Below are 20,237 nucleotides of genomic sequence, written 5' to 3'. Positions count from 1 at the left end.
GTTCTTCATCCATAGGGTGGTTGGGCACTGGAACAGCCTGCCCCAGGGAAGTGGGAGATGCACCACCAGCATCAACCCTGAGAGAGCACAAGAAGCCTTTGGAAAATGCCTTTTGGGTGATCTTCTGTGCAGAACCAGGGACTGGGTTTCAATGATCCTCAAGATATTCTGTAAATCTATGATTCATTGACCATCTGTCTGTGAAGACATGGTACTCTCTCTAAAGGCCATATGAAACACAGAGATCATGGCCTGAACTCTGGGACAATGAAAATGAGGGAAGATGTTTCTAATGCCCAGCTCAGTACTCCATGGCTAATATCTGAACTTTGAAGAGGTTTTCCAAAGGAGGAAAGAGCTATTCCCCATCTTCCAAAGGGCCCAGATCATTTGGTTATCCTTGCAAAACACTCTGCTTAAGATTTTTGGTAACAGAGAATGTGATGTCTGCATGTCCCAAGCACTCTTTAAACACACTTGCTCCTCATCCAAATTTATCCATACTCAAACACTGGCTCAGGAGTTCTTTTGGTTCCCTAGGATCAGATTGTCCTCTCCATGGATGATTCCTTTCCAGAAGCCATCCCTGGAGCTGCTGTGCTCTGAGTCTGCTGTCCTCAAAAGTAGGAGGAGTCCAAAAATGCTGCTTATAGCCCAGCTGGGCAGGAAGGTGAGATTTTTCAAAGCCCTCTTCCTGAACAGCCCACTCAGTTAATATTTCTATTTTGTTAGTAGGGCTGTATGAAAATCTTTAAAGACAGCTCACTCTGTACAAGCACTGTTGTTTTATTTAAGTTATAGGTGATGTCCAGTCAGGACATGGAAGCATGAAAATTTCCTCTCTATGCCTGTGCTCCTAACAGGGAGTGTTCATGTTGCCAGACTCTCAGCCCTTATTCCACAAATCTGAGAAATCTGAAGAGAAAGGAATGGACCTTTTGCACCTAGATATTATGCTGGGCAAGCTCCCAAGAACTGGACCCACTCATTGTACCGTGTCCTCTCTGCACTCCCAAGCAACCACAAACCCAGAGGTAATGAAGGATTAAAGCGTTGTTGTTCTGCAAGTCCAGTCCCTTGGGTGAACATAATGCAGTATTCAGTTCCAGACCCTTTGTCATCACAAACTATTTCCAAATTGAAGCATTTTATGATTAGACAAGGAAGACCTGGAAACCAATAGAGGATCTTAAACCTCCATAGAAAAAGCTGGAATAACCCTTATTGTCTCCTACTTTGTTTTGTTTCTGAAAGGCTAGAACAAAGCACAAATTAATCTTCCATTAGTAAAAGCATACCTGCTACAAATTATTGTTCTTCATTGGCAATGTAAGCTCTTCATATCAAAGGAGAAAAAAAATATCTTGCATTTTCAAAAGTCTAACTCATTCCCCACTGCACCAAACCCAGGATGTTTACTTTTTTCTGCATTTCAATCAGTTGAGTAAATAAAACTAGACTGGTAAACTTCTGTTCCTGCCAGCACAATACCGCTGTGTTGAATCAAGGATTTAATTTAAACATTTCTGCAGATGATTTTTGGAAGTTCTATTTAACCTTTGTTTTCAATTTTCTACCTAACTCAGGATTTTTTTTATGGCTTAAGCAAACCCACAGCACTGAAACAACAAGCTAATCTGGGGGCTGGGATTAGTCATGTCTCTTTAAATAAAATACATATGCTGAAGCACGAAAATGAGCAGATAATCACTTACACCCATACAACATATGGGGAGAGCGGGCTATGGCAACAGTTTTAAAAGAGGCATATCTTCAAAAGGGGCTTCTCAGTTTTGTGCCTGGTGCTCCCCATCCTTCACCTCCCACAACCTGGGCCAGACTCCCTGAAAGAGCCCAGACTGAGATTTGCAAGGTTTTATATAGTAATAATCAAGGTTAAATCTTTATGTTTGGCTCCTACTTTTGGCTGTTAAGTTGTGCATTCTTAGATTTATTTCTTGCAAACCTTTGAGCAAGACTTCTATGGAAAGAAAAACCCCACAAAATAGAGGAGTACGGTGTGAGTTTTGTTTCCACTTAGAAACTTGAGAGAACACATACAATTTTGTTTAGTCTTTAATTCAGGGCTGTGTGCCTTTACCCGTGGCCATTTGAAACTTCCATGGCAGCCAGCAAGCTGAGGAGGGCTCATTTTGGTCATCTGAGGATTGATTTCTGAAGGCTGCAATGCAGGACATTTCTGCTTTGTCCCTATTAGTGGGATCTGAGCATGTATTCTTGTGAATCTGATACAATGCCTAAAAACAGTATCTCCTGTGTGCTCAGAATAAATACATGTTTTTCTCCAGAATTTCATGTTTTTCGTCTTCAATTTCATTTAATTTTTAATCTTCCATTGTGGAAGATGGGATGGGAGCAGTTTTCCACAAGAGGAAGAAAACTGCAGCACAACTACAGTGATTAATGCCAGGATTAAACTATCTCAAGGTCCTTAATTAATAGTGCCTCTTCAGCAACAAAAGGCACTCCCAGCTAAGACCCTGGGCCTCCCTGTCTGAAGGAAAGAAAATTAAATTTCCAGGATGACTTTCAGGTGAGATTCTACAGCATTAAATGAGTTTTTCCAATAAACCCAGGACTACAGCATCACACACTCCTCTTTGAAGGGGTCCCCACATCTTGTGCTTTCTAAAGAGCATGCAGGTGGCCTATGGCACAACCCAAGCTATACCCTGACTGAAACAATAGCACAATAAAATGAGACAAAAAAGAGAAACAAACTGGCAAAGCCCTTTGCCTCTTGCCTTCTTTCTTGTGGGTGTGCAACTGCTCTTGGCAGCTACAGCTGATGTGTTGCTCTTCCAAAGTAAACAAAATAAAATCTCGTTGCCACATACTACAGCATAGAAGAATGTCAGGAAGTCTGGTCTGGCCTGGGGAAACACTAACAGACTCAACCACAGCCAGGCAGCACCAGGGAGAGAAGGGAGGGATGCCTGTGGGAACTTCAAAGGTTATGTCTGTAAGGAAGAGAAAATGATGGCTTCTGGTCTCTGCTGAGAGACATCCTCTCCCCTCCAGCCATTTGGAAAAGTCCACTATAACTTCAGGTGCAGCAGCTGCTCGAGCCCCATTGATGAACCTTCTTAATCTGCTTGTAGGACTTGCCTTTTGTTAGCTGAATGACTTCTCTCCCCTCCCAATTTTCCAGCAGTTTCCCATGTCATTAACTAATGAGCCCCACACAGTGCACAATGAGAGCTTGCAGCAAAGACAAGAGCTCAGATTCCACTAGATATCCTCAAGAGTGTATCAGTGTAGCTCTTCTTTTTTTCCCTTCACTATAACCACGATAATTTGGATGAGCAGTATTTAAATGGCTGCAGAACAAGCACTGCACTGCCACGCGATGCAAAGGCTTTGCCTGAAACCCTCTTTTGCACACAGAATGGTGGTTAAGCATCTGGAAATGGGGATGGTTTGTTGAGCTGCGGCATCTGGCATGGGCTGGATGGGAACCTGGTGTGCAAGCTGCCACAGTGCACACCTGACTACCTGGAAAGGAGTTGATGGACGGAAAACAAGAATTGTGCTGGACTATTCACCTGCAATGTATTTTCCGTTGTCTCACAAGGTTTCCTACAGGAATGTGAATATGGAAAAGATTCAGTGTAGTCTTGTCTGTGACAATCTGAGACATTTTGCACATCCAGCATCTTCCCAGCACAATGGAAAAGCACGAAGGAGAGCCTCTGAGCTGCTTGGCTCCACACAGCAGCAACCTCCGGTAAAACAGCCTCACAGCTGCTCCAAAGAATTCCAGCTGCTAACACATCCTCATGAGGAGCCATCTGCTAGCAAGAGTGCATCAATACTGTGCTGATATGCCTACAGTCTCCACCTCACAGGCTACAGGTGCAAGCAGCACAGCAGGCCTTCGCCATCCAAAAAGTTTATGTAGTCCCTGGCTTGAAAGATGTGCCTTCCCTGCAAGCTTTTAAAGGCTGGGGGAATCAATCTTCCAAAACAACGCCTTCCTGGGTACATTTGTTGACAGTAAATTAGTTTGTGCTCAAGAGCCTTTTTGTGCACCCTTTGCATGCCACTTTTAGCCTCAGATGGGTCAGGAGTGAGATACGTGTGACACGGGCAGAGCTGCCAAGGACTAAACAACGCTCCTCTCTGCCCATCTCTGCTCACCTGTGTTTGCCAGCAAGCCACACACAGATGAAAGAGCAATGGCCACAGTGGACTTCAAGCACCCAGAAAAAGCCATTGTAAAAGGCTGGGAAGGAAAATCCCCTCCCAGTCTGTGTTTGGAGAGGCATGGTGAGAAGCTACACACACCACCCAAGAGGCAGCTGTTTGGGCATTCTTGTCTGTGTCAGTTCATACTAAAGAGATCATTAAAGGGCAGAAGAGAACCCCATTCTGGATGAATCCTTAAAAATTCAGTGTAAATATACTGAAGGAAGACATCAAACAGAACTTTTTCATAAGGGCCTATGTAAAAGCATGCTACTTTTGGGGATGGCACCTCTTATGAAATGGAAGCCAATATCTTCCTGGCATCAGTGGCAGGCACGGAAAACTCTTGCAACTCTGAACAACATATCCCACATACACAGTCTAACATCTTTTCCTGGCTACATGCCTCAAAAGCAGGACTAGAGCACAAATCTTGCTGTCTCAGTGGGCACAACCCACTGAATTGGCTCAGTAACAACCTGTCATATAGGGAGGATGCCACTGGCACAGGGTGAAGGACCCACATATGTGGTTACCCTACTTCTCTTTTGAAATGCTGGGCTAAGCCAGAAAAGTTGACAAGGACAAAAGTAAACCAGCTCTGTACATATCAAATCTCTTGCTGGGTAACCCCTGGGTAACCAGTGCCCCATTGCAGGAATGTCACAATCTCCCATGCTGGCACAATAATCCAGGGACTGTTCCTGAAGGTTAGGGAAGTTTATTTTTACAACTTTGCACAGTGCCTACAAATCTATCAGCCACACAACATCTGGTTCAGGCACTGCCCTTTGAATGGTTTTTCTGTTGGTGCAGTAATTAAAGGTATCCCAGGTGACACCTGATCCCTTATCAAGTTCATTAATTTAAGTGGAGTTATTTGGCTCTTTATTTTCTATACTTCATAATGTATTTCTAACCTTTAAAGTGACATAGGCAAGGACCAGATTGCAGGGGCTCTTATTAACAGCCTATTAAAATATTTTATGGCCTTTATTTTTACGTTGCCATAGGGAATCAAGTATTTTGCTGTTGTTAAACTGGCTCAGGATTTATGTTGCGAGAGCTTCACCACAGCCTAACACAGACTAATGCTAGGAAATGAGCTGGGAGAACAAGCTCTCATTCAGCTCTCCATGTGCTGTAAAGCTGTCACATGCAGATGGCAGCAAGGGGCCCTCCAATGCAGGCCCTTGGTTTGGTTTATTAAATATAAACTGATACAACAAGACACAAGGCTCTTGGACCTGGGTGCCTTTTTACTAACCCTATAGACCCATGGAGGGTAGCTCAGAGAGGATCTTTGTGGTCTCCTGTGAAATAAATATTCTGTGGCTTTTTATTCGAGAGCTGCTGTAGCACATCCATGTTTTGCAACTGACTTGAAGGCAATGACTGTGCAGGAAGAGCATGCATGATCTTACCTGCAACAAGACTTTGATTGTATCTAGAAGACAACTGTGATCTTACTGAAAACTTTTCTCAAGATTGCAAGCCCCTTCTTCCCTAGGAAACCTCCCTCCAAGGTGAATTCCCCTCTCTGTTACAAATTTGCACCTCCTCCTGACTCAAGCACATCCAACACTGAGACAACACATGTCTTGAATTTAGAGAGTTAATGATGTCCTGCTTAGTTTTTCAGAAATTACAATCAAGTCTGTTCTGAAATGCTTGGTTTGATAAACTTCCTGGGGTGAGCCTGGGGTCTTCCCGAGTTTATATTATGTTGCTCTTATTTTCTCAAGCATAAAAAGTAATTTGTAATGAAGCAATGCATTTGGAAGAGTATCAGCAACATACTTGAAAGTATTTTAATTGCTTGTGTTTTCAAAATGTTTTAATGAAGTCAAATCAGGAATAGACACTCATCTGCCAAAGAACCTATAAAATATTTTACAATGACATTATAATTGATGCAACTGGTTGTATAAATTCCTGGCATTTTAAACAAAGATACTAGAGATTAGCTTAAGAAGATTATTCAATAGGCATTCATTATTTCTGCTTTAATTATAAGGGTTTTGTTGTTTTTCTTCTTCCCAGTTTTTAATTTAAATGTCATACTGTAAGATGATGTTGTGTGGGTAACCTTAGAGAGACTGTTCTCAGCAAGCAATCCTATAGCACTAATGCATGACAAGCAGCTATATTAATAAATGTTATTAAATGCACCATGCCTTTAATGCCTCATCCAAGACCAAATGACAGACTATCTTTCTGGGATCAATCCTGGACATCCAGGAGGGATTGCTCCTCTAATTTCATTTTATAGCAGAGCAATGGCAGGAGAAATTGAGGCTCCCTGCAGAGCAGACTCCCTACAACCTGGTTGAATGAGGGCTCTGAGGGCTTCTGAGCTCACTGGGGTCTCCTGCATTTGTGCAGACTCCAATTCCCTTTCCTCCCAACCCTTGAAGGAGAAGCTGCACCTAAGAAACTAAAATTTCACCCAGTGGACCATGCCAGGTCATGACACACCAATGGCACTGCAAGCCTTGCCTGCTGAGGAAGTTTTTTGGGGGCCCTGAGCTGGTTTAAATTAAAGCTGCAATTATCTGCAAGAGCAGCTCAGCAACAAGAACAACAGCCTTGCTGAGAGCTGCCTTGCAAGTGTGCAATTCAGACATCTTCTAACGAGCTCCCCTTACGCCTCTTCTCCCTCTCCTACCAGGAATGAGAGAGCAGAACCCACTTCAAGCCGCGTTGCACCACGCTCTCCTTTCCTGGGTGAGCAGTAAAGCGCTGACTCCCAACAATTTCCTCCTCCTGAAGCTCATTAGATGGTTTTATTAATTAGCAGGCTCCCAATCTTATCATGCGCTGCACCTGAAATCTGGCTGGTGTTTTTGAAGAGAGTAATTAAAGCCAGTGGTAGTTGAATAAACAGGCACTGACAGAGACAAATACTCTATCAATATAATGAAGCAGTTGCTAGACAGTAAGATGCCCAGGCTCAGTTGTTAACCCAGTGCAAGGGCAAAACATGCTTTGGCTGCCAAGCACATCCACCTGCTGATGTGGGCACCCCCAGGAAAATCCTCCATAACTTTGCTGAAAGCAATATCAGACTCCGGGGGAGAATTTAGGTCATGGAATCTGTCAGGGGCCAAAACAAACAGAAAGCAAGTAAGGCAGACGCCCTCAGAGAACACAGAAGGAGTAATAATCGACAGTTTCAACACCTTCCCTGTAGAGACTGCAATAATTATCTGGTAATTATGGGGCAAAATTTCCTTTACGTAGACTAGAAGGTTACCTGCTTCAAGGACAGAAAACATAGCTTTTCCTCCTTCATGCAGAACTGAACAGAAAATGCCAACAATTGCAGCCAAATCCTGGTATAGTGCTTCATTATCAGCCACTTGATATCTTATGGAAACCACTCTGCAGTGCCATAGCCCAAGGTATCACCCCTGGTCAGCACTGCTGCTGGCAGAGCTGGTTCCCCTGTTTCACACCTCAGAGGATAGAGGGAATAAACAGCAAAAGACAGAAACAGGCAGAGAAAAACCACTTACTTGATATTGTCAAGACATCCAGATTCAGGTTTCAGTATGGCAGTATGATGAAACATTTTATAGAGAGCAATCCCAAGGAAGATGACATTAAGCTGTAATGGAGGGAGAAGGAAAGAAAAAAGGATTATGTGACACAGCACAACATGATGGAGAGAAAGTCACCTCCTTCTCTGTAACAGATAAGTGACTGTAGGAAATTAGCTCACGGTACAGGTTTATAGTGACAAAATCACAGAAAATTTCTAAGCATTTTATAAGGTGACCTGGCCAGTAGATTACAGGACTGGTGATGTCATAGCCTTACCACAGCTGTGGCAGTGCTGATACAATGCTGGTTCTAACCTCAAGTGCTTCAAAGAGCATTATGGAAAATTAAAAATACTTGCTGTAAGGGCTTCTCTGTGTCTGAGACATGTACAGTTGTGAAAAGTCACTCCCAGCATCTTACTTAGCCAGCCCCATTGTAATGAAGCATAAAAGCATCTTTTTTTCTGTGAATACACCTTTTAAACACATGGTAACGGGGCAGGTGGGCAGGGAAATCACAACTGATGCTTAGCACAATGCAAAGTTGAAAAACAAAAATAAAAAAGGGTTTGATTTGTTCTGTAAAAGATGGGATGGTGTTTCCATGCCTCAGTGTTCACAAGGCAGCCAATTCCTGGAAAGGAGTTTCCCAAAATACCCAGTCCAGGATTTGAGACATAATCAAAAAGGGAAGATATCTTTTTATGAATGAATTGCTTAAGGGAAAAAAAACCCCAGGAGTTGTAGTTGGTGGCATGGCCCCCTTCCTGATGTGGAAAGCTGCTCCCAGGTTGCAGGAGAAGCAGAAGAAGGAGAGACAATGTCTGCATTGAAGTGAGAGTGCCTGGTTTTCTGTGCTAGCCAAACTGTAGCCTAGTCAAAACAAAGGATGGTTTATTTAAGCCATATTGTAGCAATTAAAGTATAAGAAAACTCCAGCTGTCTCTAAAGTTGGGTTCTCTACCTTGTTGCTGTGTTAGCTGATATGCTGGCAATGTGCTAAACATGAAGTCACACAAGTTTCAACTTCTGCTGGTTAGGAAAAACCCTCATCAAACTTCTTTTCCAGTTTTGGACTTTTCTTCATCCCGCCTCCCCCGCTTCCAGATTTTCCCTTTTTTTTTGGTTTTTGCATTATTAATGCAAACTTCACTCTGGAATTCAAAAAGGGTGTGAGCAGTGAGTGGCATCAAAAGAGTCTGGCACTTCTAAATGTCCAGTGGTAGAAACCAAATTCTGCAAGTGCCCATTCTGAAGCTCTCTGGTCCGTTTTGATCAAGTATTTTGCAATGCCAAGAGTCTCTCATAATGAGGGTCTAATTGCTATGCCAGGTAGGGTCAAAGAAGAACATGCCTGCCTCAAATTAATCTGTGTAAATTAAAGATAAAGAGAAAAGGGACAGCAAAAGTTTTATTTCTTGACCTGAGAGATGGAGTAGTTAATTAGGAGTTCTTACCATAATTATCAAGGTCGCCGGTCCTATAAAGCTCCAAATGAAGTAGGTGTCAAGTCGGAGCCAACATCTGTAATGAAACACAGGGGAAAGAAGGCATTCAAGGACTGCACCCAGGACATACATCAAGAGTGAGCGAGTGACAGAGAAGAATGTGAGCTGCAAAACACGCCGGTGGGAGACAGGAAATATTACATTGCTTGTTCATTTAAATGCTGAATTATGTGCCCAATTTCTGACAGCGCTATTGATGGAGTAAGATAATTACCTCTAGAGGAAGCAGGGAGAAAATGGCACAAGGCCTATTTGCTAAGGCTTTCTGCATCTGTTGGAAAAACTCCTTAAACCATGGGTTTTTTTAAGGAAGGGTTCTGATGAACATCGACAGAGCTTCTTCTTTGCTTTGTGCTCCTCTTTGCTCTCCAGCTCTGATGCAATGCAAGCTGTCTGTCAGCTGTCAAGTGAGATGACATTTCTCTAGCAAGTACATCAGAGAAACTTTGGTGCAAATAGGAAGCATGAATTGGATAACAGAAGGCTGAGGTTTAATTAGGTTCAGCAACTTCCCCTTTAAAGTGTTTTATTTCCCTGAACCTCCTGAGTATTTTGTTTCCACTAATGTTTCCAGGGTTGCATATGGTCTGTGCTATCACAAGAAGTTGATTCATGGCCTAAAACTAAATTATTAATCGCTTAATTTCAACCGCATTTAATACTCCCCACATTTTTTAAAGCCCCTGGGAAATTACATTTCCATTCCTAGTTCATTCCAGGCGACAGGAAGATAAAATGGAAGTGACTTGTTACAAGACAGACAAATGTAAATTCCAAGAAAGTTTCACATGATGTTTAAAATAATAATATCTTGTCGTCTTTGCAATGCTGCAAATCACAGTTCCGTTTATACACAAAGGACTGAAAAGGCATAAAACCACTCTTATACTAAACATCCGACAGAATTTCATGATTAGGCAAGTGACAGGAACTGTATATATGAATTTATCACGGTGGTGGAGATAGCAGCTCTCACAAATGACAGCTCTAGTGTATGTGCCTAATGCTTTTTCCCTTCCAATGGACTTTGCAACAGGCAGAAAGGTCTGTGCCAGCAGCCCCGTGGGAGATGATCAGCAGGAGATGCCTGACGAGAGAATAAAGCATACCCTGATCCTCTGTGCCTGGGAGAAGCCAAAATATTAATAAATTCAAATATGCAGAGAAAACTTCTCACTTCCCTTCCTGACCATATAAATTTCAGGTCTCATCAGCGTTGGAGATGCATAGATATATTTACACACACTCATAAGGCTATTTGTCACAAATTAAAATACTGTCACTTCCGTAACTGTCATTCCTGAACTGCCTCTGCAGTTGCTCATCCAGAATCTTCACGTGATAGCAGCAAAACCTTAATGCAAGAGGCAAACAGAGGCTTTCAAAGCAATTGCTGGGAAATCTTGTTTCTTCCGTGGCTGCTGAAGTTCAAGGTGATTTAGATGCAGCTGGTAATGGAACAGCATAAGTGACTCGAAACTACTTGAGTCTGATTCCCTATAGGAAAAGGTTTATGCGATCATGACATCTGTGTATCACCCATAACAACATCTGAAATGTCACCCAATTGCAACTAGATTTGACAAAGGAATAGAGTTTTCAAGGATAATGAAGTCCCTGTAAAAAGTGCCCCCCCGTTCCTAAACAAGGATGTCTGCATAGCAGCAGCTCACATATTTACACGGTGTTTCAGATTTTATACCTACCCCATCCCCCTCAGGAAAAATGAGTAACTGGTGCTTATGCCTCAGCTGCTGCATATAAATCACAGAATATACAGCCCCATCATTTTTTTCTACTGATAATGAGTGCTGGTGTGTGGGAGAGGACTCAGAGGGTTGTGGGGGTTTTATTTTTTTTTAATGAAAATATTTTGAACTTTTTTTTGACATTTTAACATTCAAAACAACCTCCACGCCCTGCTGCCCAGAAGTTGGGAACACTGCATTTTAGTCACCATCAACTTGGTTTTCCTTCAGCATAAAGAGTGACCTGGATCTTGGAAAGTCTAGGGAAGAGGAAAAACATAAACCCTCTCTTTACTTCTTGAAGCACGATGATCACCCTTCAGTCACATCTGGTGCTGCTGGTTTTGAATGCATATGGATTGGGACATGGGCAAAACCAGGGAAAAGCTGACATACAGAATGAGCAAAAAGCTGTGCCCGGCTCAGCAAAGAAGAGCAAAGCCACTGGTATCTTTTCCAGACAGCAAAAATAATGAAATTTTCCACCCCACTTCCCTAAAATATCTGTCTCTTCATTTGTGGAAAACAACTGAGGATGCTGTGGATGAGAAACAGCAGAGGAACCAGGTCCTGCCATCAGGGTAAGTGGGACCCAGGCATGGAGCAAAAGGAACCCTAGAAGAGATGGCTTCACCCAGGCTGGAGCACAGCTTGTGAAAAACAGAGAAGGCTTTTTTTAGGCCTCTCTGCACACTTCAAAGAATGCAATGTCATTTTTTTATTTGTTTGAATAGAAAATTTGCCTTTCTATGAAACCGTGTATCATACTCAGTCTTGCGGGACTTAAAAAAAAAGCTGGGGTTTTTGGGGGTCATCAGGAAGAGATGAAACTCTGGACCTGTTTAAGTCATACCTCATTAAAAATGCAAATTAAGACCAAAACATCAAAACACAGGCATCCCGCCAATTGCGTTGTGGAGCTGTAAATTGCTAATCAGACAAGAACCCACTGAGCTTTTCTTGCCTTAGAAGACAAAAACCCACATGCACAATGAGCTGCATAAATGAGCTCCTCCAAACAAGGAAGCAATCAGACAACTCACTTCCCAGAGTTGCTAATCTTGGGCTGCTGAGTTACTTGTGACCCTCCACACGCAGCTGCGCTGTGAGCACGGACTTGCCACGTTATGAGTTTAGGCTGTGTTGCCATTAAGCAAACAAGCTCCTTCAGGGCTCAGTGCAAGGCAAAAGATTCTCAGGAAATGTGTGTATGTAGGGAATACTGCTCAAAACCCCATTGCTTCTTCCAGGAGCCACCCCAGTGCATTCAGTTCTTGTGACAAGCTCTGTGGCACCACTCTCCTTTACTTTTTAATTTCCTCCTTTTCCACAGTGGCAACTCACAATATTCACCTAAAGCTTTGCCCAAGTAATAAAGACTACAAAGAGTTTACTCTATTTTCTGCATGAAGAGAAATCAAATACTAAACTATCCCCAGTGTGCATTAAATATAACCAATAAACAATCATTAGCTGCCATTGGACCATAAAATTTGAAGAGCCCTAAACATATCATGTTGTTCATGGGAGCTCAGTGGTTTGTTTCATGTGGCCGTACAGCCTCCTTGTCAGGGTGCAGTAATGGGATATGTATGCACCAGACATGCCTTTCAAGGGTGCAATATAGGTTCTGCTTAATGGAGTTCAGCATCCACATAGCTCACGCTTCCTCCTCCAAATACTGGCAGCAGCACTGCAAATAAAACAAGTTCAGTGGAGCCACCCAAGACAGACCACATTGTTAGATGCTATTTTCTGAGCAGCATTTACATGCATGAAATGTCGGCGCCTGGCTGATGGACTCAGAGGCTGTGTACATACACAGGGCTTTCATTTTGCTTTCTGACAGCTGGATTGCTTACCATGTATATCCTGCTTTATAGCATTCCAAAAAGGGGGGAGGAAGGGGGGAGAAACAAAAGAGAGATCCCTGCCATGATGAATTTGATCACCAGTGAATGAATATACCTACAAGTTTCTAAAATATATTGAACCACTCAAAGCCTAGCTGCTTTCCTCTGCAATTTGTGAGAGGCTTTGATATGAAACCTAGGGAAGTACGGAAATATGAAACAGCTTCTTGTTGCTGATTTGGGATGGCCTGCTTCTAGCATGAGTCTTCTCAAAGGCTGCTAAACCCATAATTGAACTTTTACTGAATTTTAGATGCAAGTTATTTTCAAACACTAACTACAAATGCAAATACTATTTTCTATACTATTTTCTCTGCATTTTGCAGCATTGCCCACCATGACCCTTGACACCATATCCATTGAGCAGATGGATGGACTTGGTTAACACATGGGATAAGGCAAATGATCTACCTTTTAATTTCTTTTTAAGTACAATTCCAGTATCTTCCTTTTTGCAGCCACACTTGAGCTGTGGCCATTTAAGACCCAGCAGCTGAAGATATGGCCTGTAAGAAATGGTGACTTGGAAGTTCATGAGAGCGCTGCCAGAATCTCTGGCAATGTGGGGAACTACACTGTCTGCAGTGGGGTTTCCTGCTTTTCACCTTCACTTGAGAGGTTAGAATCACAATGAGGTGAGATGCAACATTTCTGATTTATCTGGGGGCAAAGGACCAAACACAGTTGTGCTAGCCTGAATGGGATGATCTTTTAAGGGAATCACTATGCTGCTGCTTAGTCACAAAAGCAAATTAATCTCCTAATATAAGGGGTTTGAACTGTTCTAAAACCAAGAAAAAAAAAAGTAGGAAAAGGATCAATCCCTATCCTTGAATTAATTAAGTATATAAGAGTATCTTTAAGGAACAGCTACTCCAAAATGCCAATATGAATAATAGGACATGGGACGCTTCAGGAAAATCACAAGCACCAAGTGATGAGTAAAGCAACAGAGGGAGGAACAAATGCCTGTTCCTGGCTATGTAATCTGGGCATGTGTTATAGGAGGGTTGGATTTAGAAAGGAAAATGAAATCAAGAAAACCCTACACTGCGTGTTTAAGCAAATCATTCTGAGATGTATGAATGGTGGCACCAAATGCCAGGCAAAAAACAAATATCACTAACAGCTCCATAAGTCCTGCTTAAACAAATGCAGTAAATAATGGAGGGAGGCAAGTAATATATTCCAGAGGATGTTTTACAAAACCTGGCAAAACCAAGCAACTTCTTGCAATCAAATTATGTATGCCTGGCATATAGTTCACTACAAATTCTAATCAGTTCTACCCTTCTAATAACATTATACTGAAAAATACATCATCATCCATCAACCAGATGGAGCATGATAGTTATACAAAACATATTGTATGGTTTTTATTTTCCTCTGTGAGAACGTGATAAAATTGTACATTCTGGAATTAAAAATTATAAATAAATATTTTAGATTTGCAAATCTCTGTAAATATTTATTTGCAAAATATTATATATACATGTTTAATCATTTAAAATACCACTTCGTGCTGTGGTGAGGGAGACATATTTTATTGGCACACACACAGGACTGCTGCCTCTTCAATGCCAAGAGCGAAGTGTTCGCCTTCAGTGAATTTCAGCCAAACTTTCTGCCTGTACCTTCCATGCCATGGAAACATTTTGGCAACCAAGGTCTATTTGCAAAAGCCAAACAGGGTGAACAGTGTGGAAAGGAGCCACAAAATACTATACTGTAAACTGGGCAGGTTAGGACAGTGCTCCAGAAATGGCAGATGTGCTGTCCTTTCCAGACTGCTGGAATATTTGAGGGTCAATGTGCCCAATGTAGGCCACTGTGAAAAGCTCTGTCGTCCACAGGAACACCACAGTTAAGAATAAATTTGTCTAAAGGGACAAGGCAAACTGTTTCCATACCTGATTTAATAGGTGCTTATATAATGCTCAAGAGGGGGAGTGAATAGAAGAGCTTGTTGGGGCAGGAAGCAGGTGGCAACCGATGGAAAATCTTCCTCAAAAATGGCAATCAGCTGTTGTGTTACCTATTCTTTACCCTCTAGGCCTGTAAAAGTCAGTTAAACTACTTTGGATAAATTGGTAGAGATCCTTAAAACTTACACCCTCCTACCCTTATCTGTGTGGGCCATTTCCTTTCCTTTCCATAAAGTGTGACATTTACACAAATTCAGGTCGCTGCTCTCCTACTCATGGGAGGAACACAACACAAATACCCATCTGGGATCCAAGCCTGCCTGCTGGCATGGTAATGGATCATGAGCAGTTCCACTGCTCTACCAATCTGCTTTTTCAAAAAATAAAGGTTCATATATGTAATAAGGTTTCAGGCAAAAAATCTGCAGTTGAACCTAACAGAAAATCAAATGCTGCCATGGCCTAACCTGATCTATGCCAACGAAGAGCTTCAGAACCACCAATGGCTCTTTACTATATATGCCTTCATATTGAGCCCTTAACTCAGTTAAAGTGAGATTGGAAAGGCAGACTAGGACAAGGGAAGAAGAAAAAAGGTCAATAAAATCACATTGTTAATCCTATTGCAGCAAAGACAGCAAAGAGAATCAAAGGCTCAATTTTCCCCTTGTTTTCCATTTGATGGTGTTGCATGATAATCTAACTTGTGCTTTCATACCAGCTTCAGCAATGTTGAAAACACTTAAGAATATTCATAATGATAAATGATATAACTGTTCTGATTTGCAAAGAGCCTAATGCACTCCACAGTCACCACCTATTTTGCCTGCAGGCTCTGTTAATTTGACAGAACAGTTTTAAAAAAAGAGGAAGAAAGCAGTATCTTCATCCAAATAAGAAATACTCTTTGATTAGATAAGGAGGATCTTACTGATATAGTACCAAAGTGAGACTAGGGACAGTCACCTCTGCTGATGTTATGCAATGATGTGAAAAAAATTTTCCTCAAATGACTTCCCTAGAAAATACCTTTGCAAATCATTTCATAGTGGGGAATTTGTCCTGCAAGAAACACAGAGATAAGGCAAGGCATGCCTCCTGGCTGAGCTCTGCCTGAACAATTCCTCTGGGCTCCTCATGTCCATTTGTTGCCCCCATTCCCATCTCTCCTGAGCAGGTCCAAGCAATGCCAAGGTCACTCACACTTTGTCCGTGCCGTAGCTCCGGTAGTCCACTGCTGCCGACACGGCCACAATCAGCGCAGGCATGCCGTAGCCCACCAAATAGAAATACTTCCTCCGGGAGTGCTCGCTCTCAAAAACCTCCACCAGCATGATGTACAGCTGCACCCCCTCCAGGAACATCCAGGTGAAAGCTGCCAGGAAGAAGAAGTGCAGGAGGGCAGCAAAGACGGCACAGGCAATCTGCATGAGGATTGAAAAGAGCAAGGGAAGGTGTTTGTATCATGATTAATTAATGCAGCAGTCAGGAGTACTCTTACTTGGAGGCTTAATAAAAGTAAGGGTGTTCTTATCTTCCCTCTCCAAAGGAAGAATTTTTTCACTTGGGAAATGTGTGAATGATTTTAAAATAGTATAAGCATATATAAGTGATACTGAAAGATACAAAGGTAGGCATGTACACAATCGTGCAAATAAACACATGAAGATGTACATGGCATAAGCTCATTTTTACAACCTGCTTATTACACATATACACACATTGACAAACAACACACATACAGCCCCTGAAATCACAGCAGGCATCAACATTTGTGTCTCAGTTATCTGAGACGCCCAGCCCTGTGAGGACTCATGCATGGAATGAAGACAGTGCTGGAATGTCTCTCACTGGTCAAACACAGCAGATGCACTGGGACAAGAGCCTGTGACAGAAGCAGAAAGTGCTTTGTCTCTTACCGGCTGGTCAGTCCGGTTGATGCCGATGAGGAAGAGGAGCTCTGCCACAAAGAGGCTGATGCACAAGTTCTTGTGAATGGTGTTGCGGTCGCTCTGCAGCCCACGGAAGAAGCAGAAGGTGAAGATGCAGATCAGGAGGCAGACCAGTGAAAGCAGGATGCCAACCCACGTGATGAAGTCCAGGAGCAGGTCATGGACCGCATCGCTGTGCTGAAGGTAAAACAAAAAGATCTCATCAGGTGCATGACACGTGACTGCTAATGCATCCCAGACACAGAGTAAGGGTGTCTGTGGCACAAGCCACCAGTAGCAAAAAGATTAAATGCAACTAAACTTCAACCCTGCAGCAAGAAAGCTGCAGCCTGAAACAGACTCCAAAGCATCTTGCAGGTGCCCTGAACAAACTCAGACCCCAAAACCTTGCAGAAGCATAATGCTGTTGATGAAAATACTGAGACATCAGGGCTAGTCTTGCGTGCGGCTCAATCTTGCACAAGCATGGTGAAGGAGTGCCTGGACACACAGTATACAGAACCATTGAACAGAGTGATTCAAGTGTAAAAAGGCATTTCATGCTAACAACATCATGTCCAACAACTGCAAGTCCATTACAACCATTTGCCAACAGTGAAAAAAGACTCTCTTTAAGTGTTCAGAGATGTATGAGCTTGGAGGCTTTGGAAAGAAAGAGATTGCTTAATTTTTTTTTCTTTTTCCACAGGGGAAGGAGAAAGAAAGCTTGATTTTTCTTTTTCAAACCCTGGAGTTATATTTTAGAACTCCTGGGAAGTCAGATTGATCCTGAGAACATTACCCAGAAAAAAAGACAGACCTTTTAACATGAATTTGCTTTTAAACTGTAACAGAACAGTGATTTTAAGACAGCCTGCAAAGTGACTGATTCCCTGTGATGAACTTTTAACGTGGATGTACTTCAAAACCATGCAAACAAAGCCAGTGCAAAACTAGGCAAGAAAGTTGCCTGAGAGTCAGGATAGGTGAGACTTGGCTCTGCTGACAAAACACTCCTGCATTGCTCCTGAGCTTACACTGCATGTCCCTCATGGAAAGAGGAGGCACATGATGAGACCCTCCTGGTGAGAGAATCCCACTGCCTTCCCTATTCAGGCTGTAAAACTCATCTGTAATTCCCCAAGCTTCCACCAGATGTGGTGAAATTATAGACATCATTACTTAATAAAATGTAAATAAAACACAAGAAACACAGGGTAAGCCATGAGATGACTGCTTGGGTATAAGTCTTTAGAGTCAATGAGCTGGGGAAAAGACTGGCTGAAAATCTCTGGGGGCATTTCACAAAGACCAGAGCAGCTCGAAGCCCAGCTCTGTGGTCCACCATGTTGTGTTATAAATGGTAATCACATTCTCCACCATTTCTGGCATTTCGATGACTTGGGCATTATGTAGGCTGGCAAATACAAAAGTGTCACACTTCAAAAAGCCAGAGCAAAGTGGAAACATTTTTCTCTCCATGGGATAAAAGCTTATGAGAGATGGAGGGAAAAGGTGATTCATTCATCCATTTTCTTTGCCTCCTTGCCAATGATAAAGCCACATCAAATGTCAGGCCTTTCCCGATATACACTCTGCTGTGTCGGAACCCACAAGAAACACCTCAAACCTTTCAGCTCTTGGGCTTTACCAGCATGAGTGATAGGCATCATAATGAAAGATGGGGAGTGATTCTCTGCTCCATCCCTTCCATACTGGAAGTTTTGTCTCCAGGAAGACTTGGAGGTGGAGAGATGGAGGCCTCCTTTGACCAAACCCCCTTGCATCTCTTTCCAACTATTTCCAATACCTAAGGAACTAGAGGTCACAAGTCCAATGCGGAGACAAGAAATCATTGTGTGCTTTCTGTGGCTCATGACAGAAATGCCTATTCCAGCCAGCTCATCCAGCAGCGCCCAGAAACCTGACAAGATGAAGCACATCATTTCCCTGGCAGCTGCGCATTGCTTTATCTCAGTGTCGTTCCAGATCATCCATCCCTCTTAACTCTGCGGAAAAATGTTAATGCAAACCTTGCACCTTGCAAATCATTCATTCTTTTCTCAGAGGCTGCAGGGGAATGGCAGGAGAGCGTCTCCCTGAACAAGCCCTCATCTGATTTGATTGGCCTGCCAGGCTGAATGGACCAAGAGCTCTTGGGCTGGGCAACACCTAATGCAGGTGGATGCAGGAAAAAAGAAACCAGGCAGACTTTGGCCAGATGTACACACCCCAACCAGATGTGGCCAAATTCATCCATCTCAAGACAAATTTAGCATGGTGCAGGAAAATTCTCCAAAGGCTTCTTCTCTCATGGGTCCCAGCTCCTCCACCTCCTATCACAGTAGCACAACTTTGCTAAATTTAAGACATGATGCAGGAATTACAGGTGGTTTTTCTCTTGGAGAGGGATCCTACAATCTAGGTTCTTTGCTTTCTTCAGGGAAGGGCTGCTTGCCCAAGAAGCTCACCATGCTGAGCAGTAAATACGCTTCATTGCTGTATCATTATTACTACTATTATCACTCTTACTGCTTTTCCTTTTAATATTAATCGTAAAGATAATACTGATTTTATGTACGTAACACTCATCCCTGGAGTGCTGGGAAACAACCATAAAAACAACTTCTCCATAATTACAAACTCCCTCCCCAAACTCAACAAACTCAAGGAAGAACAAACAGAAAGGAACAATAACAATGAACTGGGAACAAGAGCAATTTAAAAACACCTCAGGGGAAAAAAAATATGAATTTGTAGCTTTTCTACTAAAGTCCAAGAGAAGAAGTGAGCTGAATTTTAAATGCTGGGTACACTCCAGCCTGTTTGGGATGCCCAGTTTCAGGTGCTACTGCAGAGCAAATGGATCAGGGAAGACTTGATAAGCACTGGCATCCTTCCCATGGCAGTGCCAACTGCTCCGTCAGGGCAGGCACATCCAGAGCTTGTACACCAGCAAGTACAACAAAAGGCAACTTGCCTTTGCTGGAGACTGAAACCTGTAAATTACTGCACTGTTACAGAAATCAGAATAATATGGGAAAAGGAACAACAGGTAAACCTCTCCCAATGCCATGAGGTTTTCCTTGCCATCACCTGATCGCTGTGTGACAAACAAGGAGCAGCATATCCTGGCTTACACAGTTGGTATATGGAGTTCCAGGGTTAAACATGATATAAGGCACACCGAGATTTTGTATGTAGGTCTCAGCCTTCAAGCCTGGTCTCTTAACCACAGAAAAATGCAAGAAGAGCAAATTTCCTCTTTACCTGTCCAGCATTGTTCAAAACTCCCTGACTGAGGATAAAACAGCTCAGATGTGCATGCTAACCACTGAGACACAGCATGGTGAAGGGGGAAGGGACCACCAGTGGGGTCATCCAGTCCAACCTCCCTGCTCAGGTCCAATTGGACTCTGTGCCACTGATCATGACCCTCTGGGATCTGCCATTCCAAG

At 42.7% G+C, this 20,237-nt stretch overlaps 1 protein-coding gene across 14 annotated transcripts in view; it reads right to left on the bottom strand.

The window, feature by feature from the left end:
- Positions 1-20,237, bottom strand: part of ADGRL3 (adhesion G protein-coupled receptor L3) — a 490,192-nt gene that overhangs the window by 48,043 nt on the left and 421,912 nt on the right. For all 14 annotated transcript variants that reach the window (XM_039710508.1, XM_039710495.1, XM_039710502.1 and 11 more), the window contains 4 exons: positions 16,768-16,977; positions 16,052-16,272; positions 9,212-9,278; positions 7,728-7,819 (listed from right to left, as the gene is read on the bottom strand). In XM_039710508.1, the coding sequence (XP_039566442.1) occupies positions 7,728-7,819; positions 9,212-9,278; positions 16,052-16,272; positions 16,768-16,977 (590 nt within the window). The remainder of the gene's footprint in view (positions 1-7,727; positions 7,820-9,211; positions 9,279-16,051; positions 16,273-16,767; positions 16,978-20,237) is intronic.

This window comes from Passer montanus, unplaced genomic scaffold, assembly GCF_014805655.1.
Source record: "Passer montanus isolate IOZ18808 unplaced genomic scaffold, ASM1480565v1 scaffold23, whole genome shotgun sequence".
NCBI classification, from domain to species: domain Eukaryota; kingdom Metazoa; phylum Chordata; class Aves; order Passeriformes; family Passeridae; genus Passer; species Passer montanus.
Note: the sequence above shows the minus strand (reverse complement) of the source record. Positions and strands in the feature narration are given on the sequence as shown.